General features: G+C 46.4%; 1 protein-coding gene across 1 annotated transcript in view; it reads right to left on the reverse strand.

The window, feature by feature from the left end:
* Positions 1-23,230, reverse strand: part of LOC149352832 (kynurenine aminotransferase-like) — a 47,790-nt gene extending 24,560 nt beyond the window's left edge. The window contains exons 1-6 of the mRNA XM_089575727.1: positions 23,114-23,230; positions 19,550-19,626; positions 18,400-18,489; positions 17,762-17,948; positions 13,724-13,794; positions 12,291-12,377 (exon numbers count right to left, since the gene is read on the reverse strand). Of these exons, the coding sequence (XP_089431853.1) occupies positions 12,291-12,377; positions 13,724-13,794; positions 17,762-17,948; positions 18,400-18,489; positions 19,550-19,626; positions 23,114-23,210 (609 nt within the window). The 5' untranslated portion in view covers positions 23,211-23,230. The remainder of the gene's footprint in view (positions 1-12,290; positions 12,378-13,723; positions 13,795-17,761; positions 17,949-18,399; positions 18,490-19,549; positions 19,627-23,113) is intronic.
* Positions 23,231-26,451: the final 3,221 nt, after the last annotated feature.

The raw sequence follows: 26,451 nt of genomic DNA on the forward strand, positions 1-26,451 counted from the left end.
TGACAACGCTATGTTGAAAAAAGAGCTCTTATAACTCAAAGAGCTTGTTTAAAAAAAAAATGCAGAACCGCTTAGGTGAAATACCCGGTATACCACGGGTAGGCCCCGTATTGCGCTTAGTTCTAGATCAGTTGTATCAATAGGGAGACAGACAATGTCAACCACGGTATAATGCCAACATATGTAGGGAGCATGATGCGCGCACCCCGTTCATAACAGCGACACCAGAAAACTTTAGCTCGGTGAGCAATAAAAATCCAAATGCGCTGAAGCCACCTCTAGCATCTTGAGTTTGGTGACAGCAAAACAGCTGCAGATGGCTCTGAGCTCATAGAACCATTACATCAGTCGGTTCTTAACTGTTTCCTCGTCGCATCAGTTCGAATCGTTGCATTTGAACGATGCCGCGAAACGGCCCGTTCGGCGTGATTCGGGCTGTTCCTGGACACTAACCACATCCAGTGTGTGGCAGAAAAAATGTACGTCGGTTTCGGATACGTTTTTTTTTTTTAGGGGGGGGGGGGGGGGGGTTAAATGGAGGAGTATTTATAGACTCTCCGCGAAACCTCTCAGCAAGGAGCAATCACGGCGAGCATGGCATCCACGGTGGCGCCCTCGTCCCGCATCGATCCTGCTCAGCAAAGGCGGCGTTCTCGCCTGTCAGCAAAAGCGTCCCTTGACTCTGGATATGCAAGCGACAGTTGCGCGCGAAAAGATGACGTTCATTCGTCTGATTTCAGCTCGAACAGAGATGTCCGCTCCGCCCTGCACGGGCTATCGACAGAAGTGTCCGTCAATAACTTTCGTTTTAGCCACCGCCGAGGAGATTCGCTCCTTTCCGAGCCCCTCTTAAGGTTCCGAGGAAGTTTTTGAACGATTCCGTGCCACCAGCAGCGTAGTGGATCAAGTTTTCTTTATGACAGCCCGAGTTCGATCTTGGCACTGCACTGCGGAGTAGCCGAAGACTGTTCGCGCTAGCGGTTGAAAACTGATAATAACCAGTCACAAAAGACAAGGGACAAGAGGAGGAGCGTTCACGCCACAACGACAGTCGCTGTGGCGTGAACGCTCCTTCTCTTGTCCCCTGTCTTTTGTGACTGTTTTTTTTTTTTTTCAATTTACAATGTACCAAGTGGCCCGCATTTCAACCATTAGCGATTGAATTTTTTTTTATTGATGAGGAAGTATAGCATGAAGAGTTCTGTAAAATGCTAGTTTCTGACAAAGCAACACATAAACCGTATGTTCTCGACTCTATATTCTCACATTTTCTGGCTTATTATACTAGTCATGTATTTGTGATTTTTTTTACTCTTTAGCGTCTTTAAAGTTTTGTTTTCTTCGCCAACAATACATACGCAATTTTTGTTTGTTTATTTATGAAGACAGCTTCATTTCTACACTATGAGTTGTTGCAATAAAGCGAAATATTTAGTGTTTTGAACAATTTTTCGACACTCACCAGCATGGAACTGTCTGTTTTGCCACAGTAAGGAAAGGGTTGAATCCAGCAACTGCAGCCTGGTAATAAATATATCGAGGTTTTGTAAATTGTGGAGATTTGACGCCCCGAAATGACTCATGGGCAATCAACTCCGTAGTGGAGGGGTAGGTATTAACTTAGGCCACCTGGGGTTGTTCAACGTGCGCTAGAACCGCAAAGCACAGGAGCGCTCTTCATGTGGCCTTTATGTGCCCTCAACAGGCCATGCACTTTCTTACCGGCTGCAGCGGAGGACATCCTCTACGACAGCTGAGCTTCACGGCATTAAGGAAGCTGTTTCTTACATCCTGCGCCGAACCGCCGACCGTTGGGTTATCTTCACCGATTCGAAAGCATCTCTCCAGATCCTGGCCAACCTGCTGAAGAAAACGAATCACCAGCCAGTTTCCCTGGACATCGGATATCTACATCATTTAGCTATTGCCGCAGGCCACTGCATAACATTTCAGTGGGTACCTGCTCACTGTGGCATTCAGGCTAATGAAAAAGCAGATGAAGCGGCCCGTAAGGGCCATCAACATCGGAGATACATTAGAACTTTTTTTACGAAATCTGATGCGTCCCAGGTGGCCAAAAGTTTTGCTTCCGAAGAAATGTATCGGCTTTGGAGTTTGCCGACATATCAGTACCAATTTCTTCACTCAGTCGACCCACATCTTAGATCAAGACTCTCACCCAGAATTCCTCGACATCTGGAAACACTTTATCATCGACTTCGTCTTAATGCTGCATATACAAACGGCTTACGATACCGTTTTAGACAAATGGACAGTCCGCACTGTGACAACTGTGCCGCGATAGAAACTGTGGAGCATATCTTGCTTGAGTGCCCTGCATATGCTAACGAGCGTGCGTACTATGAACATTGCATGCAGAAGCTCTGCTCAGTGCCCCTTACAATGGACAAAGTTTTAGGTCCCTTAGCCTGCCTTAGGCAACAGAGACTTGCAATGACTTTTCTATTCACATATTTAAAAGACATTGGACATCTCGATAAGCTTTAAATTCACTTGCACGTCACCTTCATGCATTCTTCATGCAGTGAACTTCGTCAGCCCATTTGACGGACTATGCACTCCATCACTCCATAGGTTACATCAATACTCGCCATTGCATCCTTAGTACCCATTTCATGGCCGCATTTTATCTTCGTTTTTTTTTACCTCTTCCACTCTGCTCTCCTTCTGTCTTTATCTCCCAAATTCCCCTCCCTACGCAGAGTAGCATGCCAGCGATTTTTAAAACGCCGGCTAAATTCTCTGCTCTTCATTAAAGAGTCTCTCTCTCTCTCTTTTCATATTTCACCGCTATACAAATAAAGCTACCGCGGTCAGGATCGAACCCTCGACCTTGTGGTCAGCAGCCGAACGCAAAAGCAACTGAGCCACCATGGCGGGTACCAGGTATTGTGATATGAAGTTTGTAGCTTTCTGCTCTTCGTGGAAATGTGTGCATGGGCAGTAGGTGGAATGTATACCTTAGTGCTGTATACTTATTTTAAAATACTTTTGATCGTAACGTGTGGGCTTCCCCAGAGCGCCCCATAGGTACTTTTATATAGAATTAAAAGAATGCGGCAATGAAACTGATGTGCTCTACAATCACGAAATTGAAAGGCTGTGGTAAGGCATTAAACATTTAGGCTCCTTTTGTGCATGTAGGTATGTGTCACCAATTAGTCTTTTTTTATTGCTTTTGAACTAGTAAACCCAACCTATATATTTATAAAAGACAAAAAAAGGGGTGCGGTTAGATGACTCAACAGTGCAAAAACATCTCAGGCACAATCTAGTCTTCATTCTTCCGCTTCAAAACCTTACGTTATTCAAGAAGAGCTCGCATGAAATGTTGGACAGGAAGACGCCGCGGCCACTGGCAAGAGATATTCCATAATCTGGGCGCCGATACCATGCCATTAGTAGGCGGTCCACTATGCCTTATCTTGCATGCCACGTATTATTAAAGCTTTAAGATTTTCCTTCGCAAGTATGTGTAAAAAAGAAATTAACACGATTGCAAGCCATCTGCAAGCCATCCCACATTGCAAACTTTTCAATAACTTGAAATCTGACTCTGACGCGTGTTCATGTTTTACGAATATGCGACTTATCGTTTTTTGGCAAAATGTTGCTGAAGAATAACGCAACATTATGTTAAGGCTCATTGCGGAAGGGAAACATTAATACCGAAATGGAGGGTCTGAAAACTGGAAGGCAGTCGTCTTAATATTTCGGTCCTATGATGGCGCAGTGAAGCATTATTTCTTAGCACGGGAAAAACCGCCGAGGCGTTGGATGCAGAACATTAGAACTAATGTGCATCGAGTAACTTAAAAGTAGTGCGGCGTTGCATCAAAAGAGCGGTCCTCAGGCGCACGCAGCTGCGGTGAATTCTGAACGTTCGAGAAATCAAGTTGATTTCAGCACTCGCGAAAAGAAAAAAAGTCGTGATCGCATTAAAGTCGCGGACACGTACGCCACCCACTTTAATTTGATTTATCTTTCCACTCATTTCATAAGGCGCAAAATACGCAATACCTGCCAGTCGGACGAAGATCATGCAAATACTAGCTTAATAGCATCCCTTGGAATAAGCCGGTGCTATTCATGCGCAGACTGCGCAAGCGTAACAGTGCAGCGCGTCGCCATGAACGTGTAAGCTGCACTTCACTGCAAGTTGCCGTTAGCACGCTGGTCACGGATCCAGCCTGGCTCGAAAAGCGCATCAAAAGTACTGTAGTTTTAGTCTCCCCAAACAACATCCCACGGTCGCAAATACGGGCAGAGCGCTCTTTCGCGACCCGCTTCCGGTGTCAATTCGAGTGGTGCGGATTCGTGCCCCTTCGCCGCGTATAGCTCCGTTTTCGCCATCGGCTGGGCAAACGAGATTGCCCGGTCACTTTCGCCCCTTCTCGCTCTCATTTCCCTGACCTCCGTTTGCCTTGCGCGCTATATCAGCGCAGCCTGTCTTGCTTTACGTGCAACTGATACCAAAAGAACAGAAGGACGAAGGCTGAAGAGCCGACGTCGGGTAAGCGGGATGCAGAGGGAGGAGGGGGAATGGTTTTTCGTATGCGTTTGCAGGGAAGGTCGCGCTTCCGTCCGAGGGCAGGGCGCAGTGCTCGAGCAAGGAGGGTCATGATCATGCGGTCCACGCAACACACGAGCGGGCGCGATGGCCGCGGGCGAGTTCCCAGGACCTTTGACGCCGTCGCGTAGGCCAGCATTCCCGGGGCGGGCGAAGGAAGGAAGTGGTGGAGACGGGAGCGCCTTTGCTCTCGAGCGGAGACCTCATTAAGAAAAACTCCACCTCGGCGACGTGCCGCTCGCCGCCTACCAGTTTTTTTTTTTTCTTGCTCCTGCGCGGTGAGGAGTGACCGACCGAAGTGGCTCCCGCCGGACGGACGCACCCACGTCATCGCGGCTTGGGCACGATAAAGCGTGCCTCTTATACTCTCGCTTTTATCTATCGTGTTGCCGGATGACGCGCGTAATGGGATCCCCGTGCGTAGGATTTCTTAATGGGCACCCGCACTGCCGGGGCCCAGTGGGCACCATTGAAGAAAAGCTGGACACAGCCTACTACGCTACCGTTGGGAATTCTATGCGTGCAGTGAGGTGAATTTCCGGCCAATCCACACTTGTGATGCTATGCATCGCTTTAGTTAACCAGAGCGAAGCCATTCGTTTCTAGTCAACGTGACTTCATGGATCACATCTAGTACTACTGCGTTACATCAGAGTCCTTAGAGGGTAACGTAAAAGCCTTAATACGCCTAGTGAGCCGCCATGATATGATAGTACGATAACAATGAGTCTTCACGTGCCGAAGCAGAAGGAGCAGTTAACGGAGGGGTCCGGGTTAATTTCGACCACCTGGTGTTTTTCCACGTGCATGAAAATCTCAGTGCATGGGCGTCATCGCACTCCGCTCCATCGAAATGCAGTCGATGGTGCCGGGGATGAACCCATTGACCTCGTGCTCAGCAGCTGAAGTACACAGCCACTGATCTACAGCAGAGAGTATCGCATAAAAACACACCCCGCCATTGCCGCAGTAATTATTAGCGCCACTGCATAGCTGTGCATTTGATATTGGACATTTTCATTGGCCAACCTTTTCAGCTTGAAACAAACTAGAGGGAACAGCGTAAAAGACGTTAGCGCAGAAGTAGTTAGCTACTTTAGTATTTTATTTCCCAAACTAGAAATTACTGCAGGGCCACAGATTGGTAAAAGCAGTGGTGGACAGTTTACACAGAATACATTTAGGTTCAACAGAAAAGCAAAGAAAGGGTGCAAGTGCTAAACAAAAAAAAAATAATACATACTTTCAAATCAGCACCAGGTGATTTACACGAAACTAAATTATAAATACACAAAATAAGCATCAATTTCTGGAGCCATGCACGGTGACATTTTATGCAAAAGAGAGAGAGAGACAGAGAGAAAAGTTTTTAAAATAGAGTATTTCGAAGGAGCTGGGTGGTCACGACCCCAGGAACATTCTCACACATGAATGCTGGCAGGAACAGCATGCCAGTCAGCAACAACTTCCGAAAAAAACAACAACGAGTATTTAGAAAGATTTGTGCGGGTAAAAACGCTCAGGTGATGCTTTTTAGCAAAATAATCAGTCGATATTTTTTTATTTTTCACAAATGATTTGTAGCTTAAGGAGAGGTGACTTGGCTGACCTCACTTCTTACCCCTTTCTCTTTTGGTCCGTTTATACTGAAAGTAGCAAAGTATTGTAGTGGTGTAATCAGGCCTACTTCAGACAGCGGGATACGTGTTGCCATATGTTCTTTAGGGCAGTCGATGCTAAATGAGCGAAGTGCAATAGTGTTTGCCGTTGCCGATGACATTTTACCCTGTCAGCAACTCGGCTTCTTGATATGCGTTCGGTCTTGGTGTCTTAAGAATAAATTATCGCAGCAGTTCATACAATTACCCCCCTCCGCCCCCCCCCCCCCCCCGCCCCCCGCCAAAAAAAAAAAAAGAAAGAATGCAATGCGATTGGAATGGAATCGGGTGGGCTTCTATCAAATTGCAAGCTGCAACGAAACGTCGACGTAATGCGTCGACGACAAGCAAACTCGGCCAACTTCATCGCCGTGCAGCGAGAGGGTCAGAACGTTTGCGGTATGGAGCTCAACCGATGCGCAAACACATGAACAGTAGAAAAGAACTTTAATGCAAGCCTAAACATTACGTGTAAACAATGCATCCAGGGACAGTAACGCTTTCGCATTCCGACACGTAAGCAGTCTTAAGTGTCTCTGTGGAGCTTTCCTCTCCAGCAGCTATTTTAACGCGCGAGCGTTAGTACCCCCACGTCGGAAAAAATTGCCCGGCGCCGGCGTTGGAATCGGTGTGGCGGCGCCGCGCTGGAGCGGCCGGTTGCTCCGGCCGCTCCGGCAACTTAGGTGGGCCACCTAGATCGCGTGACTTTTTGACGTCATCACAACCTGCCCATCGGATTGTGAGAAAACTGAACAACGTGGCAGGTGGCAGTTAAAGAGTCCTCGCGAGAGGTTGCTCGACTCCTCGAGAGAGGTTGCTCGGGAAGAGCAACCTAGGTCTCACAAGCCCCACCGATGGCATCAGGGCAGCACGTAATCGCTGCGCCACTGCGCCAGGAGTGGTATGAGGACTCCCAGGGATCTATGAATGTATGACCAACTCCGCACGTATGGGCATTAACCCACTAACGCTATCGCATCATATCCTTCAGGTAGAGCTTAAGTTTGGTTGGTTCGTTTATTGGGGTTTAAAGCCTGTTTCACATGCAAGCGAATATGGTAGCGAATTATGCCGCCGCGACGGAAAAACCTGTTTTGGGTCGTCGCTGCGACGAGCGGCGAGGTTTCAACAAGTTGGAAATTTTCGCAGCGACGCGCCGCTCAATCGCTCAGTCGCTTGCATGTGAACCGGCCTTAAAGTCCCAAAGCAACTCAGGCTATGAGGGACGCCATAGTGGAGGGCTCCGGAAATTTCGACCACCTGGAGTTCTTTAACGTGCACTGACATCGCACAGCACACGGGCCTCTATAATTTCGCCTTCATCGAAATTCGGCTTAAGTGTCTCCTCCAGATCTTGATTGACTCTGCTCGTGTTTCCGTTGTTTTGTTCGCGGTTCATTTGACGCTGATGTTACAATTTATCCAGGGTTGTTGTAGTGCCAGTGTCGTTTTGACTGGCAGCTTGAGAGTCGTTTGATTTGGAGATACTCAGAACTCAGAGCTCGCTACACAGCCGTGGCTTATACGCACGAATGCTGCCAAAAGCAGACCCTTGGTTCGGTACTGCCGGCGTCACGGACAAATTGGATCAGAATGCCTTCGGAAGCAGCGAGCAGTTATCTGATTGCAAAGCACCACTAGCATGTTCAGAAAATGCAAAGGGCGCTATGTTTTAAAACGAAGTATCTTTAGGTAGCACAGCTTCTGGAGCCGGATTTTTAGAGTCTGTTCATATTCAAGAGGTCTGAACAACCTTGAAGTGTGATCGTCTTCGTGCCGTGCGTGCGTACGCTTGCTGCGAAATACATACAACGTAATTAAAGCAAGCTATTTCTGTCCACCCGACTCTGTGTTCGACGCCCCGTTCATGCACTGCAGTATAAAAAGGCCTCATCATATTAGGCTCACCTACCGCGGTTTCGGGCTCCGCGCCATACATTTATGCTCCCGAATGTTCTATCTTGTTTCTTCACTTCTGGTAATATGATACTGCGTGAGCTGCTTAGCGTATGGCTTATAAAGAGGGTCTCAGGAGCGTATAACCATGGCTGAGCAAAGCCATGGCCCCGTTAGCATTATGTGAAGGTCTTGGTATACTAGTGCTTTGCATTTTTTACCCTCGTCGTTGGAGCTGTCTTTGACGTTTCACGCCATTCATTGCCACATCCACACGCCGCGAATCTACTGCACGAAAACGTTGTCAGTTGTGCCCTGCTTTGTGCACTCTGCCACATGCGCCGTCTTAGCAGCCATGAATGGCACCGTGTTGTCCCGTTCCTCTAAGAGGCCCTTTCTTTGCACGTAATGGTGGGGGGCTGACTGCATGCCGTGAACTTGCCCGTCTGTGCCTCAAGCCCCTCACTGAATCTTGTATTCGTTGCCTGTTCTTGAGGGAAAAGGAAACAAAGAAGGTTGCCCTGGCATGCTGGGCATGGCTATGTTCAGTATACTCGTCCTTAGAAATACCTGTACCTTCACTCCAGCTTGTAGCAAGAAGTCTTTTACCTGGTTGAACCCTGAATCCTTAAGGATTATTAGGGAGTATTTTAGCAGTGCAGACGCATAAAAAATTCAGGGGCACTTTGAATGTCTAAAGTGCGTAGAGGCGAAAGCGTTTTCCGAACCACTTTCGCTGCTTCTGTGGCACTGGTGGCGTCACATATAATTGAGTACTAATTACTAAGTGATGACAGATCACTAATGAATGGTTAATTACTGATTAATGCCTGAATACTAATTAACTGCTAATTAATGACGCTTAAGCTTCGCCTTTAGGAGTGGAACGCGACAGCGTGTTGTAGCGCTGCCAGGGAGTCCACGGAACGCCACCACCCGTTCGGCGCGATGCCTTCCCCTTTGAACGCAACGCTTTTTGAGGAAAGGAAATGGCGCAGTAATTCTCTGTCATCTCGGTGGACACCTGAACCGCACCGTAGAGAAAGGGAGGAAGTGGGAGTGAAAGAAGACAGAGAGGGCCCGTAATGAAGGAAATGAAGATTGTATTTGAGGAAAGGAAATTACGCAGTAACTGTCTCACATATCTCGGTGAACACCCGTCAAAATTCAGGGGGGCACTTTTTTTACCTAAAGTATGGTCACTGATGTGTGGTTAAGATGTTAAGCTTCGTCTCTAAGAGTGGAACGCGACAGCATCTTGCAACGCTGCCAGGGTGTCCATAGAACGCCATTGCCCATTCGGTTCTACGCCTCGCTCATCGGTAAATTGGTTTTTGAGGAAAGGAAATGTATCTGTCTCTCATATCTCGGTGGACACCTAAACCTCTCCGGAAGGGAAGGGAGGAGGATGAGAGTGAGCGAAGACACCGTATTCACTACACGCGCCTTTGTTCATTCCAAACCATCGAGCTGGCATGGCGGAGTGGATAGCATACTCGTCTCGCACGCCGAAGACCGGGGTTCGATTCCCGAGCCCGACCAATTTCCTACTCAGTTTTATTTATTTATATGGTCTGACTAGAAAAGTGAATTCGGATAATTGGGTAATTAAGCAATTAACTAAGCTCAGTCTCACTTACTTGGAGCATCACTATACGATTCCTTCAATTGGTTGGATGGTTACTAGGCAAAGTACAATTGGCCCGTTTGAAATTCGCGCACTGTGACGTCACGGCCATTTCGACCAATTGAAAAGCTTGACATTTTCTGTCGACAACTGCTGCTTACAACGATGAGGCATTAAAGGCTTTCGCCTTAAAATCATGTCTTTGTGTTGGTCACGTTGGGAATAGTGGTGCGCAGAACGCCTCTCTATGCGCGTCTCCTGTAAGGTGGTATCATGATGAATCCAGTATACCCCTTATAACCTGAAAAGAAAAAAATAGTCATATATTTTCACAAGTTATCCTTTTGCTGTTTCATGGCACCGTTTTGTGTTGTTTGCGAGAATGCTCTTGCATGTAACTGCAAGTCAGGAAGGCAGTTCACAAGACCAGGTTGCCTGTATATTCTTTATTCATCATTTGTGACGCATGAGTTGGCTGAACCAAATTTTGCTGTTAGAGACCCTCCGTCTGTTGCATTTTTCAACGCTGCTTTCAGTTCCATCAGGATTTCAGTGGCTTTCTGAAGAGTTGAGTCGTCCTTAAAGAACAAAAAAAAAATCATCAAAACGAACTACTTGACCCAGCCTTGACTTCAAAAGCTATATAGGCTTCATAATGCAACAGTGGATAATTCGAGGTACCCGTTTTATCGCATAATTTACTAGCCTCGCTCAGCAGCTCAAATAGCATGCGCTCCACCCATCGGTTGTCATCTTCAGAACGCCGACTTGACCATACAAAGCTAGAAGAGCCATTTTCAGAAAGCTGATCCTTGATCAAACTAAGGTCATTTCTTCTCCTGATAAGGCCACATAATAAAGTTACGTAAAAATTTTAAGCAGGCAAACTAACTTCCTCCCCACTCTACGCAATTGCGCAGACTATTTACGCGGTAGTAAGGCGAGCACAATGGAGATGGAAAATACTCCAAACAGCTACACGACAACCGTACTACGCAAACAGAATGCCCCCCCCTCCCCCCCCCCCCAAACAAAAGAAGTTATAATGAAGCATTTAAAAGTAAATATTGAAAATAGTACTCCTGCTACGGAACTTTTGTATAACCGTATAACCAACAAAACATAGAGTGGGCTGTAAAAAAGAACTAAATATAAAATGACCGGGCAACGGCAAATATATAATGACCGCGTTTTTTAGCCATCGGGATGGGGGACCTTCCTTCTTATTGCCCCCCCCCCCCCCGTTTTCCCCTCAGCGATCTGCTCGTTTCCTTACCTTGCCGAAGCTCATTGGCTAATCTAACCAGGATAGGACAGCAGTTGGCGCTGCACATTAACCTTCCGCCTTGATTTTATTGCGCTGTCCTTCTAGATCCACGCTCCTTGAAAAGACAAATCGTGGACTTTTGGAAGCAGGCCACGCGGAGCGTAATCGCGCGTTTTGAGAAACAGTGAAAGAATATATGAACCGCAATGTAATTTTGTAGAAGCAATATTAAGAATTTCTTCCACGTATCGTACTCGGCGCCTCAGTGGTGCACAAAAAGCGCTGTCGTTCTTTTCTGGATTCTCTGGTTGCACTTCAGAAACTAACGCAGTTCGTTATACAGATCAGGGGTAAGGAGGTACACGAAACCTATTGTGGAGGGGATTTCACTCGAGATTCTGCAGAAGTGGCTTCGCGGCATGCTGCAGCTCGATTGGAGATATAGGCTTGTGCGCTCGCGGAGCGTTATACTTGAAGGTGCACTGAAGAGGAATTTGAACTCGTCTTTTTGCCGCGGGAACTCAATCTGCACATTCCGAGCATTCTTAGAAAATTCGATTTATTGCCCTGTGTGGCTGATTTTCCTAATTAAATCGAATTAACGTCCGGCTCCCGCCTTTTTTTTTTTTTAATTCTCCCTCGTACGGTGGGCGGAGTCGACCAACGCGTGGAGTGCCTTTCAGCCAGTCCCGCGGCGGCTTGCCGCTCTGCCATCGGCGGAGTAATACGTAGTAGTCCGTAGAAGCAAATAGTCCGCGCGTATTTTTATTTTTGCGGGCTTATTTCGCGGCTATATTATCTTCGAATGAAACTATTTATTCACGGAAACCTAAAAAAACAAAATAAAGCGAAAGCAAAGCCTCTACGGAGCTGGCTGCAAGGCACTCCACGCGTTGGTCGACTCCGCCCCCCGTACGAGGGAAAATTAAAAAAAAAAAGCGGGAGCCGGACGTTAATTCGATTTAATTAGGATAATCAGCCACACAGGGCAATAGATCGAAGTTTCTAAGAATGCTAGGAACGTGTAGATCGAGTTCCCGCGGCAAAAAGACGAGTTCAGATTCCTCTTCAGTGCACCTTCAAGTGCCGCTCAACACTAACGCAATCTAACGGTACCAGAATGCGTTAAAGGAAAGAAAGTGGCAGCTCAGGAACAAGCTGAAGGTGGGTCACCATATTTGACAACCATCTTAGAATTTCGATGGCTTTCACGACTGATGCTGTATATCAAGCGGCATTGTCAGTACTTACCTTGGCAAAGCAAAATCGTACCATATACTGGGCGAAGGGCTTTTGGCGGTCGCTAAAGAAGGAACTTCCGGGAAAACTCTTCAGCTTCTGGAAAGTTTGCGCATCGCTGCAGTCACTATCATACTCTTCCTTTTGCTGCGCAAGAACAAAAAAGTGGCAAAGAAAAAACGCGTAGGAAATGCCGTTTTCTTTTCTTTCATAGCGAACACACCGGTTTTATACTCGCACTTTATTTATTCTGCACCTAATTGCATGTCAAGTTTTATTCTGATAGTTCCAGCTCTAACGTTGACTTCTTGGAGACTTGCCGAAACAAATTAAGAAAAGAGCACCTTGGCCCCGTCGTGCCCATTTCGGTATTGTTTCCTTGTGATTTTCGCAGTTTTCATTTGCTGAGGCTATGAGCCGCCTAATAATGTTTTAGGAGACAGTTAGGGAGGTAGATATTCTATTTGAGCTGTTTCTTTCTTCAAGCCAATGCAAGGAAGGGCACATACGACAGTGCACGGGAGAGACGTTGGTTCCGAGCACTCGTTCCTTTACCCCGTACCCTTGACTCTGGTAGAAGAGCCACACGAGAAAAATCCGTCAGGAACGCAGAAAATTTAAGTTTCACGCGACATCATAAAGCTCCCTTTCTGAAGGAAATCCGCCGTTGGCGCTGCCGTCGTAGTAGTTGTGACAGAAAAATTGGCACACAAATTCACATTCAAGCGGCGGATTTCCAAATCAAAACAATAGAACGATGGTGATTAGAAGCTCGCAACAGGACTCAAGCGATACAAAGGATATTTAAGTATATATAGGAAATGAATCGCGCTTAAAAGAAAATTGGAATGGCCGGGAATCGAACCCCTGATACTTGGGTTACTACTCACGAGTCAGACACGCTACCATTAGGACATGCAGACACTTTTTTTTTGTCTTTATTGCCTGTTTTGACAGATTACAACAGATCATAGAGACATCCATACGGCTATATAGGCTACATAGGCGTTATATGCATGTCGTGTGGTATCTGACATAATGATTGTGATCGTGAAAGAGTAAACTGTGTGCGTGTCTACACGGGCAAAAGGAACCGCTGTCGTGTAATACCCTTAATGGCGGAGCTTGAGTGTTGCCTCTCTTCCTCCCACACTCTCTTGTGCCCCTTCCCCCTGTTGAACAGCTCTTCTGCATCGATTATGCGAGCATTGTGGAAAGACGTTATCATCACTGGTAAAATTCTCACCGGGAAGTTGTAAAGGTGATAAAATTACGTCGATATTATGACGACTTCATGGTACAGAATATTTCAGAGCATGCTAAAAATTACAAAAGAGCTGTACGCCCTTATAAGCGACTTTTTGTGCTATTTAGTTGTTGCTTAAGAAAAAAAAAATGCAATGAAATAAAGAAACGAAGCGAGAAACAAAATAGAAGATAAAAACCTTTGTCTGGTGCAGCCAATAGCAGAACTGCAAATGCCTGGGCTCAGTGTCTTCTAACTTCAACTTGGAAGCTTCAAAGACAAATACAGACACGTTATTGAAGACTTCCTTAAATGTTTTGCGAGAAAACACAGTTGAGGTCAATCAATACTCATCGCAAAGCATTTCTTGATGTCACTCGCTTAGAAAGTACCAAGAAACATGTCTAAACCAGCTTCATATTTTCGTATTACGCTGCTGTATACGGTATAATTTCTAGTGAGCTAGCGCCATAAATGGCTAAGTGCTCACCGCAAAGTCCCCCACTTAGTTAACGAGAGGCTTTCGGCGAGGATTGATGCCTTTAAGTTTTTTTCTTAAGAGTGATCTGCGCGTATATTACTGTCCCTCTTCGATTATCCACTTCCAGCTTCCCGCGGGTTACCAGAGCGCGGAGCTAGACATTCGTTTTTTATCGGATTACTTCGCCCACTTCCGGTGGCTGGCCAGAACGCGTTCATTTTTTCTCTGGCAGGGCGGTTTTGGGCTGCGCGCGGGCAGCCAGAGTAGTTGGGGCATTTTTGCGCTGGTTGCGCTAGTGCAGCTAACAGACGACGGAGAGGTGGTATTAAAGCGGGGAGCGCCATTTTTGTATGAACTATCAGGACCGTGGTGCTTCAGCCAACTTTTGTTCGATCTCTAGCGTGACGCAGGAGCTCGTTTCGGCTTCTCCACGGTGCACATCGTCGCTGTCGCCTACAGTGGCGTCTTTTGCGGCAGCTCTCGCTGTTTATTTGCTTATTTTGTGTGGATGTGGGATCGTGCCTCGCCATTCGCAAGGATAAATTCTCGCTTCATTTTGCGCTCACTTCATATTCACAAAGTATTTCGGTTTTCAGGTCTGTGCACCCGATTGATGTGTCATCATGCATGCGGGTCATCATGCATGCAACGCAGTACTTCAGACACCGGCAGTCAGCTGGGAAGACAGAATCGGCGAAGGTGCTATGACGTTTTGCAAACAAACATGTATGACTCGGAGAGCACAAAAACGCCAGAATAACAATGAGTCATCCCGCAGCAACTGATACATATGTGCTCACGAAAAAATGACATTCCTATTGTAAGGGGACTACTTTTAGAGCTTTCAGTAAGACTGCTCTGGGGCTCTGGTGGATTCTCGTCAAGCTTCCGACTCTGCCAAAACTCTGCCAAAAGAGTAGAAATTACATTTTAGATCCTGGCAGAAGGTGGAGCTTTACCGATAAAGCCAGCACTTCACATAGGGATCACCACGTTTTAAAAGCAAGAAACATATAGGTGAAGAAAACACGCTTATTTGCTCCAAACCAAATGAACATGAATGAAGCCATACCTCCACAAGGACAATATATCACTATTTGTGTAAAAACTGAACATTGGCTGCCACAGTTTAGACGAACTACATGGAGTTTTTTACAATTTATTGCAAGACGCAAATGTGTTGCATGTTAGAAGCCACCTGTACAGTAGCTAGAGAACAAAAAGATTAGATGTTTTCAAAATTTTTTGGCATGAATTCAAAATATCACGATATAAAAAAAACCTATTTGTATTTCTGAATATAATGTGATACAATACTGCCCTCTTTTGGGGGGCGTAACTGTTTGCCTTTAGTCCGTTTTCATTTTTTCCCTTTTCATGGGCGCTTTTCGCACGTTCATTTTCCGTCTGTTCTATATTATTATTAACTTGCTGTCATTTTCAAGTGACATTTGTGTGCAGTTACTTGTATTGCTGCATATTTTTATAAGCAACGGGTGGAGTGTGGGGTTAGCATAACACCATCAGGACTCGTCAAACAACTGTTATCTGTGGCAGCAACTATGTGATGAAACGCCAACAAATTGCACTGGATTTCCGAGTAGCGCGTCCACGCCTTCACAAGTTTTGAAGAGATATAGGTTCAGAGGAAGTTGGGTTTCTCAATCTTCAAAGAAGACATGCCAGAACGACCAACCTTGCGGTTGAGAAAGACATTATTCGCGCGAGCCTAAAAACTCTAGACTGACTGTAACCGAGATCTCAGAAGATTTGACTCTGCTATGAGGCTCCACAGTAACTCCATGGACTGTGAGACGTCATGTGCAATGTGCTGAACTAAACGAAAGGAGCCAAGCTCAAACCCAGCCCATCTGTCAAAGGAATTGATTAACCAGGATAATGTAGGTAGAGGAACACCCGGTGTGGATGAATCGAAGTTCTTGTCGTGCGGAAATGATGGGATTCCGTTGTATACGTCGGCCCAAACGGAACTTGTGAACCTCATTGTCAGCTTACCACGTTAAACCGCAGAAGTAGGAATGTAATGGCGCAGGGCTGACTCTACGCTCGTGGAGTTTGCCTCCTTGACTGAATTCAAGGTACCATGAACGAAGACGTTGATCAGGGCATTCATGAAAAAGTTATGCTTCCATAGGCACGGAAGAATCTGGGATTTCAGTATGTGTTTCAAAAGAAATACGACTTGAAGCACTTTTCTACATTAGTTAAATATTGGATGAAGAAGAAGGCGGTGGACCTTATTGAGTGGTCAAGCTATCTTACCGAGATTATTTCAATTTAACATATTTCGATAAGTGGAATGTGCCGTCTGGGCCACAAAAAAGCCAGCAGCGCCTATCAAAAAGTCTAGAAGCTGCTGCAAGAGTGGGTTCCCCACTGACACTGACAGCTTCCTGGACCTAATGGTTTGGCGGTATCAAGCAGTGATCGCCGGAAAAGACTTACGTGTGAAGTATTGATGCATTATGTTATTATGAAAAGGCATTCTTGAAATTGTTGCTTCATTTTGTAATAACTTTATAATCACCGATACCTTCATGCAGCGCAGAAAACAGTCGTTCCATAAATTTGCTTTGCGAACAACTGGTCGCTAATACGATGATAAACATTGGTTGCTATAGTGCAAAAAGTCTTATATTGTCGTCCCACCAAACTCGTGCGCAAATTTTAGTGCGCTAAAAAATGATAAATTAGGAAAACTGAAACCTTATATCTTTTTGTTCGCTACTGTATATGACAGTAATGCGTGATGAATGCTAGCGGGAAAACACAGGAGAGCGCACTGTGGACTACAAGATTCGAAATAACGATATTATTTATAACACACTTTTTGGTGGCCATGGAGTTTGTTTCAATCCGAAATACTTTTTTTCCCCTCCAACCACGCAGTGTCCGCGGCGCGGTCATACTGGACGCGTTTTATTTACTGTTTCTGTTTTCTCTTCATTTAGCAACATTTTCCTATGGTGCAAGTGGTATTTCTTGCGTAGTGCGTGGCCACCATGCTGCTTATCCGTTCTTTTCTGAAAAAAAGGTTTACAGTGACTGGCCAAGCCAAAAAAGTGTGAAAGACGTTTCAGAACTCGTAAGGGACATTGTTTTTTTTTTCCTGTGGCGTTTTAGAGCGAGAGTAATACTTCACAACCAAAGTTGCACAAGCCGGTCCATCGCTGAAGCCCTGACCTTGACCCTGAACAAATAAATGAAATATTGCCAGGACTGGGTGTCGAACCTGCGGTGGCACGAACAGATCAGCTTCTCTGATCTGTTTGTGCCGCCGCAGATCAGAACAGATCAGAACAGATCAGCTTCGCTGACCAGTCCTAGTAAACAGATCAGCTTCGCCGACCAGTCCTAGTAAACAGATCAGCTTCGCTGATCTGTACACTAGAGTTGGCAGAAGGTGGGTCCATCTAGGTGGCGCTTTATTTCTGCTTCGGTCATGTTGGCAAGCGTAGCCGGAATAGTATTTATGGCTACTGCTAGTACTGCTTATATTTGCAACGACAAGAACCACGACTAAAAGAAGATGAACAATGAAAAACTGATGACTGCACAATACTTCTCATTTTGGTGTTAAGGAAATGTGCTGTGTGGTTACCCCACATTTCCACTCATCCGGGTTTGCTTTGCGATTTTGCTCCCTCCATCGCATGTATCAGCGAGCCCTAGCTGAAGAGGTGCTGAAAATAGTCACAGATAGTCAGTGTGCTAGACTACAGCAGCACTTCTTACCTATTCCCGAGAAGTCGCAGACGATGAAGTAGCTTCCTTGCGGCACGGTGGCAGTCACGCCCATAGAGCTGAGAAAACCGCAGAAGTAGTCCCTTTTCTTCTGTAGCAAGCTCGACAGGCCGTTCCAGTATCCTGACGGGTCTGCTGTTCGCTCCATCTCTCTTTCGAGGCCAACAGCTACTGCCTCCTGCCGAAGGTGAAAGGTGAAAAAAGGCAGAGGATGAAGCGAAATGAACCGATGCACTTTGTGATTATAACGGCATAATCTTTAGTCCCTGTCGACTTAGCGTTTTCTGCCCAGAAACGACATCCTGAAGCTGGGTGGTCAGTATCACACAGCAGTGCCGGTCGTGATCAAGTCGCGATAGAAATTGCAGATCTAGTACGTGGTAGGCTTTTCAGCCTTAACACATGCCATAAGTGTACTATATGGCGTATTGTTTGCACACCTCTCCATCCCATTTTGACCTTCAGTCGCTCAACTGTGTGCTCCAAATCATTCCAAATCTTGAGGTGGCCCCGGTTAAAATAAATTTATTTTTGCTGTGTGTTCCGGTCTTGTTGGTTTCCGAACAGAACTGCTGCAAAACATAAACGTTTTGCTGGAGCTGGCACGGGAACGGTTCGTTTTGTCTTACCTGCAGGATAGTGCTGCATGCGTAGACACCGCTATGGTGGACAGGCTGCAGTGCTTTCAGAAGGTGCTGAGGGCCGTAGGCCCAGCCCACCTGTGTAAACATTTCAGGTGTCATTCTTCGATGCTTAAATGTGTGAGGAACCAAACTTACGCAGCTGTATTTTGATGCAAACGAAAGCTGAACTGCTAAAAGTTAGGTTAAGCTGAAGGTATTTTTGTTGGAATGCTGATATTTTATTCTTTTTATAAGTCTGTTACATGTGATATTGTGACGTTAGACTGATTTTGTGTTGTACTGATAAGTTATTTTCTGTATTTTATAACCGTCCGCTAACTATGCTGTTATTTCTTTTGTTGTAATGTCCTATCGAGGTTGCCGTTAGGGTAATCTAAACGCTAGGGTAATGTTCAAATCGGGTCGGACAACACAAAGTGACGAATGGTCTGATGACTCCTTGATAGAGCTGCGATAGCTGCCCTTCGCCTTTCACTCCGCCTGTGAAACCGTGTGCACAGCGCCCGACGTAGCGTGAACTGTTGGTGCCATTGTAGTTTAAGCATGCGAGAGAAAAGCTCAAGATGGTGTTAGCCCTGCATGTGTGACCGGTACGTCCACTCATAGCCGCCTATATTATATAGGAGGCTATGGTCCACTGTCCTCGCTTGCTCGTTGTCGCTAAACGGTTCGTAGCTGTCAGCCCTTATTTTCTATTCCCGTTAATGAAAAAATACTTCACCATGAGATCTTTGCCTTCGTAACAATTTTTGTGGCCAGCAGAACCAGGTTTCGTGTCAAACCAGTGCGACGGCGCACTTCAAATACAGCATCTGACCACCTCGCCGATGAGGGTACTATGAAGACGCATTCACTCGCGTTTTTACAAGCCGGCTTGGCATGCGGTCATAAAAAGTGAAAAATAAAATCATCCACTAAAAATTACGTTAAGTTACGACTACATCTCGTTGTAGTTGCCCATTGAGAATTCATTTTCGGCATTGTCCTCAAATTTTCATATTTTGCTTCAGTATCTGTTCAAGCATTTTCGACACAACATCGTATTGCTTGATATAGATTAATTTGAATCCCTTAAGCGCCATAGATTTTGGCCCGTGCTTTTATGAAACGGCATGACGATATGAAGCGCTCTGACCCTCCAGCCAGTAATGCTGAATGCTTTTCCAGCGCTTCCAATGGTGATGGTCCTTTCCCACATGTCAGGAAGGGTGTCTGAAATGAAAGTAGGAATTTGCAGAAATGTTTGCATCACAAAAATAGTCAGCATATTTTGTCGCTGTGAAAACCTCTAAAGCAAGAAGCGCTTCCTTTCTGTGAAATTCCCGGAGAACCCGTCGAACCCGGTAACGTCACAAGGCAATCATAGTGTACCTTGCTTACGTCGGACATGGAAGCAAGAGTGCTAGAAATCTTGTACATTACCCGTAAAGTTTTTGGACGCGTGAATTCCGTCATAAAGCTTCTATTCCAATGCTAACATTGATTATATGAACGCTCATTATAGCACGTGTAAAGGCATGTAGAGGTCTTAAACACGCAAGATGCAGACAAACTTTGTTAGTCCTAGTGACCAACACATAAATTTAGCGCGGCGGAAAAATGAAGGAGCTATAGCTGTCGATTCCAGTATCGATAAGTAGTCAGAACACATTACTCTAGCTTACGCATTAGGTGCCAGGCGTATTTCTTGCCTGATGCTAAGTCTTAGATGGAGGCGATGAGGAAACACCCGCACCTGAACTCGAAATGTGCTTAGCTCTGAACTGAGAAGCTTCTTAAGTATATTACATACGAAACTTTATATAAGTATATTACATATATTGCTTTAGCGGTGCAATCAAATAACCACACAGGCAAACTGCGGTGTGGAAAGTGAAAAAAAAAAACTAATCCACGGAGTGTACTCGGTCTCCTCGACATCATGCTCCAGGTTTTAGGAGGTTCGAGCAGTCATCGAGTAATAATGAGACGAAATCAAACGGCGCATCTCGAACTAGTGTGGTTCATGATTGGCTGGCAGCCGTGTGCTTGCCGTTTACTGATTTCCACGGCACTGAATCTTCTACAAGACAGCTAGCCTTCTAACGGCGACCAAGTTTCACGAGGCACCTGTGGTCTAAATGAACGCTAGTAAACCACAGGTAAGAAGAGAAGTTGGTAAAAATTATGAATGCTTTCGCATGTGCGCACGCAAAATCACGTATGCAAACAGAAGAGCGGCAAATTCGCTGCCGTCCCTCCGTTGGCAGGTAACTGCACGCGACGTGCTCTTGCGTCTCATTCTCACCAGTTGCTTGTTGCCGTTTCTGTTACTGTCCGTGTCGATAGTGCAAACAAAGATCTTTACAATTTCTTACGATTAAAATAAAACCTAGCATTCCTCTTCGCTTATGCAACTGCTGGCCTGTGGCTGCTTTGCGTTACTAAAATCATCATTTTTCTTTGTTGCGGAAGCAACACTAAGCTAAGTGTGAGCAATTTCGCGGATCCCTGGAGAGCCCCAACTGCGCATGCGCGAGGAGTGAGTGACGTCAAAGCAGCCCGGAGCCGCCGCCGACTGCTCAGCTGCGCGGGTGACTCACAGGTGCCGTTGCCGCTGCGCCAGCAGTACAGAGGCTAGAAGGTTTTCCTAGTGTCGCGACCGGGCCGGCGCAGCTGAAATAACTTGCTATGCTCAAGGCAGATGGCGCTGCCGCCCGCTGGCGGGCGGGCGGGCGCAAGAAGCCCCTATGGGTAGTGCTCGCTGGTTCAGTCGGTTGATCGTGTGTGGGTTGCTATCACTGCTTTGACAAGGCGTTAAAGTGTTAAAGACGGTGCAAACACTGGCATAGGTTCTCTTCTCATTTAGATTCGACACGGACTAGCTGTAACACCGACAGTGTGCCGCGGCAGGAGCAAATGCAAGCGTCACGTCGGGCCTCACCTACTGCGCCGTAAAGAAGCGTAAAAACGCATTTTGTACATGATACCGAAATGAGAAAAGGAATCGGCACAAATTGCAGGGTGGAACGTCTTTATTACGCAAGATTCCATGACAACAATGTACTAATGCCTTTTTTTGTGCGAAGTGCCCTGTGCGAGGCTACTGACAGCGGCTCATTTTCAACAACTTTTTCTTTTCTCGCTGCGCGCCGCGCTCTTTGTTTACCGACTTTACAAGGAAATGCATCCTAGTCAAGGCGTAAAACTTGACCACTTCTGTCGTAATTCGACGTCCATGCTCCGCGCAGCCCACACCTTGAAGCTCACGTCCCTGAAGAAAATGCAGAAAGCTGACCATGCTATCTGCGTGTAGCTCATTGCGGCTGAAAAACACCGTAAATGCGTCCTCAAGCTTAGCTATGGGCTGTTCAATTGGCCTTGATGGATAAACTAAGCCTCCATGGTCAAAATTTCGAGTTAGTGAGGCATTGTTGTTTGACTCGGCTTGCAAAGGCGAAGTGCTGAAACAAGTTGCACATTCGGGGCAAGGAAATCTTTTAAGGATTTTTCTTACAATATACCCAGCTACATAAAAAATTAGTCTGCAGTCACTTTTTTTGTCTACACAGCCCTGATGATCGCTCAGGCTGCTGTGCTCCTCGAGCAGCTCTGCAGCAGAAGCCAAGTTTCCGCCATCCAGTAAATTATCGACAAGTTCAGTTATTCGTTCATTTTTTTCTTTGGGAACATCAGATGGTTGCAAGAGGGCAGTCACGACTTCTGCAGGTACGTTTGCTTCTTTTGGAGGCTCTGCGAGGCTGTAGAAAGAAAGGTTGTTGATAATTATCAAAAACTGCCCCGTTGGATGATCATTGCAACCGAAGAACTGGCGCACAATCCCAAATACTTTCTCCATCCTGTCTTGGCTTAGGTTTGCAGTCAACAAGTGCAGCGACGTGGTCAGGTATTTTACAAGCGACAGTGTGCTTTGCAGCGTTACACGCAGCTCAAGGGCAGTTCCTGCACTTAAAAAGCCGCCACCATACTGTGCAGCATGTTCCTCCCATTCCTTGAGAAAAACAATGAACTCATTAAAAAACTGTGCACTTCTTGAATCAGCACGAAGGCCTTTTGATGGGATTCTAGATGACATTATAAAAATTAGTCTTTCCATTAGTTTTACAAACCGTTCTGTCGGTTCGATGTTTCGGACGTTGTCCCTTTGCAAATGGTCCCGGTAAAAGAAAATACCCTTTAGTACCTCCTGATTGAACAGCTGAAATGCAAGGTTTACTCGCATTTTTTCGAATGCGTTTGGATGCACATGTGATTGCGTGATGTGTGGCATCACCTTCAATGTCACAAATCGCCCGCGCGCACTTGCCAACAGGCTGGGCGAACGGCGCGGCTTGCATAGCGCGCCAAAAGCCGCACGCCTGGCAGCTGCAGCGCCACCTACGCTGTGCATCCAAACCGGTTTCACAGGGGCCCCTTGAAACGGCGGCCGTTCACGACACTAGGAAAACCTTCTAGCCTCTGTACCAGCAGTGCATTCTCCAGGAGAAGTGACGTCACACGGCGCACAGCTGCGGCGCTGGGGCCACCGCCGATTCCTCCGCTACGCGGGTGACTCAGAGGTGCCGCCGCCGCTGCGATTGCCGCGCCGTTGCTTCCGCAATTCTACTCGGGATGGCCATTGGTAAAACCGCCGCAATTTTTTTTTGCTGTGCAATTGCTTGCTCACAGCGGCGAGAAGCAGTGCGGTACACAAACTTACTCATTCTTACGTGCTCGACGCCATCGTAAACGATCCATTCGTAAACTTCGTCCATTACGCATACAACGTCGTGCGCCCGGCACAGCTGCGCAACCATCTCGAGCTCTTCTCGGGAGTAAACCTGTCGATTTGAGGGCATGGAATAATCATAAACCACTATCAGTGACTGCCGTTATCTCCGTGGTAGGAACCGTCAGGCTTCGGGGAAAAAAAAGAGAAATGAAAACGGACTTGCACGAAGGTGCCGTAGCTTATCATTCATAATCCTTGGGCTAAAGAACAAGACGTCAGGTAGTATGTACAACACCCAGGCAATGAAATCATTTATTCTATATTTGGTAGATTGAGCTCAAGCCGGCTGGATGTAGTTTTTTTCGTCATGCGCGAACGAATCTCTGTAATACAATGCCACTCACGAATCATATGCAGAACGACCTCGGTTAGATAGGTGATTGCTTTGTTTTGGTCTTTTTGACTGTTTATTCCAACGCCGCGACACTCGCATTCACATGTATACGTATACAAGGCGTTTCACGTAACTTGAACCAAGGATTTAAAAAAAAAGTGGCGTACGGGAGCTGGGTAAACCCAGACATAATATTTCCCGTCATGTGACGCTCTTCTTAGTATTTTTTAAATTCCGCCTAATTAGTTAATTAGTTTAGATTAATTATGCAAAATTTTAGTATTCGCTTTAGCTTCACGTATGTTTCGATAAGTTTAGAGGGCGTAACTAAACAACCGATCCAGTTTTTTTTAGCAACGAATCTTCCACGTGGTCTTTTTTTCCGTGAATTTAAGAGAACCCGCAAAATATGAAAAAAAAAACACGTGATTGCGCTCCAATGCTACCGTATTGCAGAGCTGCCAAGCGCATCCTGAGTGAGGAAAGCACGTGCGCTCGCCTTCTCGAAGTGAGTGGGCGATGCCGCTGTAAGAATAGTGTTGAAAGTGCACATTCTTCCTAGACATGGAAAGCACGAGCCATGATCTGCGATAAGTGATAGGCAGGCCATGGACAGCCAGTTCAGACGGAGCTTGTACTGAACCGTCGCAAAGACAAAACTAAAATGGAAGCAAAAGCAATGGGCACATTCGATTTTCAGTCCCGGACTGTCCGAGACTGCCTCCAGACTAGAGTCCGGCGTACGATTTTCTCGGGCAGCCCGAAAGCACCGCTCACCAGGTACAAAGTTGCCCGCATCAGCAACGCGTTCGTTCTTCGCCTCTGTCAGTCCGCAGGCTACTTGGTGCTGCGAGGAAGGCAGCAGTCGACAGCTGCCCGGAAAGTGAAGCGCCGCGCTGGCAGCCTTATTGAATTAGACTCTGTGTGGATTCTGAGTACTTTTCGTGTTCCTGGAGGCCGATATCGTGCGTTAAACCTTCACACGGGCTCCGTAGCTGCTCTCTGAGCTATCGTAAGACTTTTCGTTCTTGCATCGTCATTTTATTTTCCTGAAATCAACTACACACGGACGCGCGTTCGGAGCTGCGAGCGCGTATTGTTTGCTCATGAGGTCCTTGTTCGCTTGTTTTGCGACATGCTGTCTGCGCGCTTTCCTGAAAGCATCGCAGGTGAACCACTCGTAGTCTGGAGCCCCTAGCGCTTGTTGTCAACCTTTTTTCGAAGGCTTTACTCTGTCTGCCTTTCCGCAACTAATTGGGCTACTTTGTGCGAACTTCGCCGCGAGCAGTAGCGGCGAGCACACCCCTGAAGATGAGTTCTGTAATCACCTATGCTAAGCTGACAGTATGGTCTTCAAATCGACCAAGTGATCGTGATCGAAAACACGACGTTGCTTCTGCGTCGTGGTGGCCGTGGCTTGCGTCGTCTGCTAGCAGATGCCAGCGGCCTGGTACGATAACCGAGGAGGAGCCCAGCTCCGGCAGCGAGTCCGCAAACAACCCCCGTCAAGTAGGTCATGTGACCATTACGGTTTTTCCTGTGATAGCGGAAGCCGAGACCTGTCAGCAAGTAGTCCGGGACTGGAAAATGGAATAGGCCCAGTGAGGTCGCGTATTTCATGATAGGCTCCGTTTTCTTTTTTCTTTTTATCATTTTGCAGCCCGTCGATATGAGCGACGGCCGCTCACTTGGACACGGTCAGCGCGCACGTTTCGTTCGTTAGAAACATGGTTGGGAGCGCTGGAATATGGCAGCGCATGAGCGCGGTCACGTTTTTTTTTTAATATTTCGCGGGCTGTCTTTAAACGCCTGTAGGCCCACGTAGGAGCTACGTTGCTGCAAAATATTGGATCGGTTCTTTCTTAACCCCCTCTCTAACTTAACGAAGTGCAGGTGACCCTAAAGAGAATAGTAGAAAATTTGCATAATTAATCTTAGCTAATTAACTAATTGAGTGCAAGTTAAGCATAGCTTCAGGAGCGCTACATCACAGGAAACAATATGTGGTTGGTTTAACCCAGCTCCGGTACGCCACTTCCTTTTATTCCTTGGTTCAAGTTGCATGAAACACCCTGTTCGAAGGAAGTTGGACGAAAATTTTTGAAAGTAGGACTTCTGAGATATAGTGGCGGCTTCTGCGGATAGCTTTTGCGGGAAGCAGTTTTGGCGAACAGTTAAAACAGGTGAATCAGGCTAAAAAGTGAGCCGGTTAACTGAATTATAATAGTGAGCGTTTTAACTATTACATATGTAGTCGGATCCAACTCAAGAACGAAGTGGCAAATGCCCCTCAAGCCCATCTAGCCAGTAGCGTAGACCGATTCACCCCCTTGAACGATCCCTTTAGGCCTGCTAGCGTGAAATCGCAGGGGGTTGCATATGAATGGTGAATAACTACGGCTTAATCCGGTTAACCGTGGCGTCATGAAAACCGGTCGATGCCATTGGCATGAGGTCCTCCTTTGAGCGGTATCCACAGCTTCTTTCTTGAGTTTTACCCGACTATATCGCCTGGTTACAATGAGATTCGTAGCTGGTCGTTAATAACAGCCATGCCACTTTTTAGCATTTCGAGAACGCGATTGCTCTCGGTGCTGTGGCTCGTCAAATTTCTGCCGTCATGGGCGCGTTTCAAGGATCGCGCGTCCGTGTTGCTCGCGCTGCAACGCGCACTATCTTACGTCACTCCGTGGTGCACGTGCCACTTGACCTTTCTCTATCCTACGCGTGTTGCGCAGCTTACCCAACTAAAATTTATCCTTAAAAACGCGCTTTCAACTTTGTCGCATACTTTCGCAACAGCCAAGTAGAGTTATTCCCGCAATATACTTTCCTCCCTGTTATACATACATATTCTACCTTGTTATGAATTATCTTACATGCAAAAAATGATTACGGTACTAATTTTTGATTGTTGAACAGCACAAAAAAA

The sequence above is a fragment of the Amblyomma mixtum genome, chromosome 3 (assembly GCF_055824585.1).
Source record: "Amblyomma mixtum isolate Tamu chromosome 3, ASM5582458v1, whole genome shotgun sequence".
NCBI classification, from domain to species: domain Eukaryota; kingdom Metazoa; phylum Arthropoda; class Arachnida; order Ixodida; family Ixodidae; genus Amblyomma; species Amblyomma mixtum.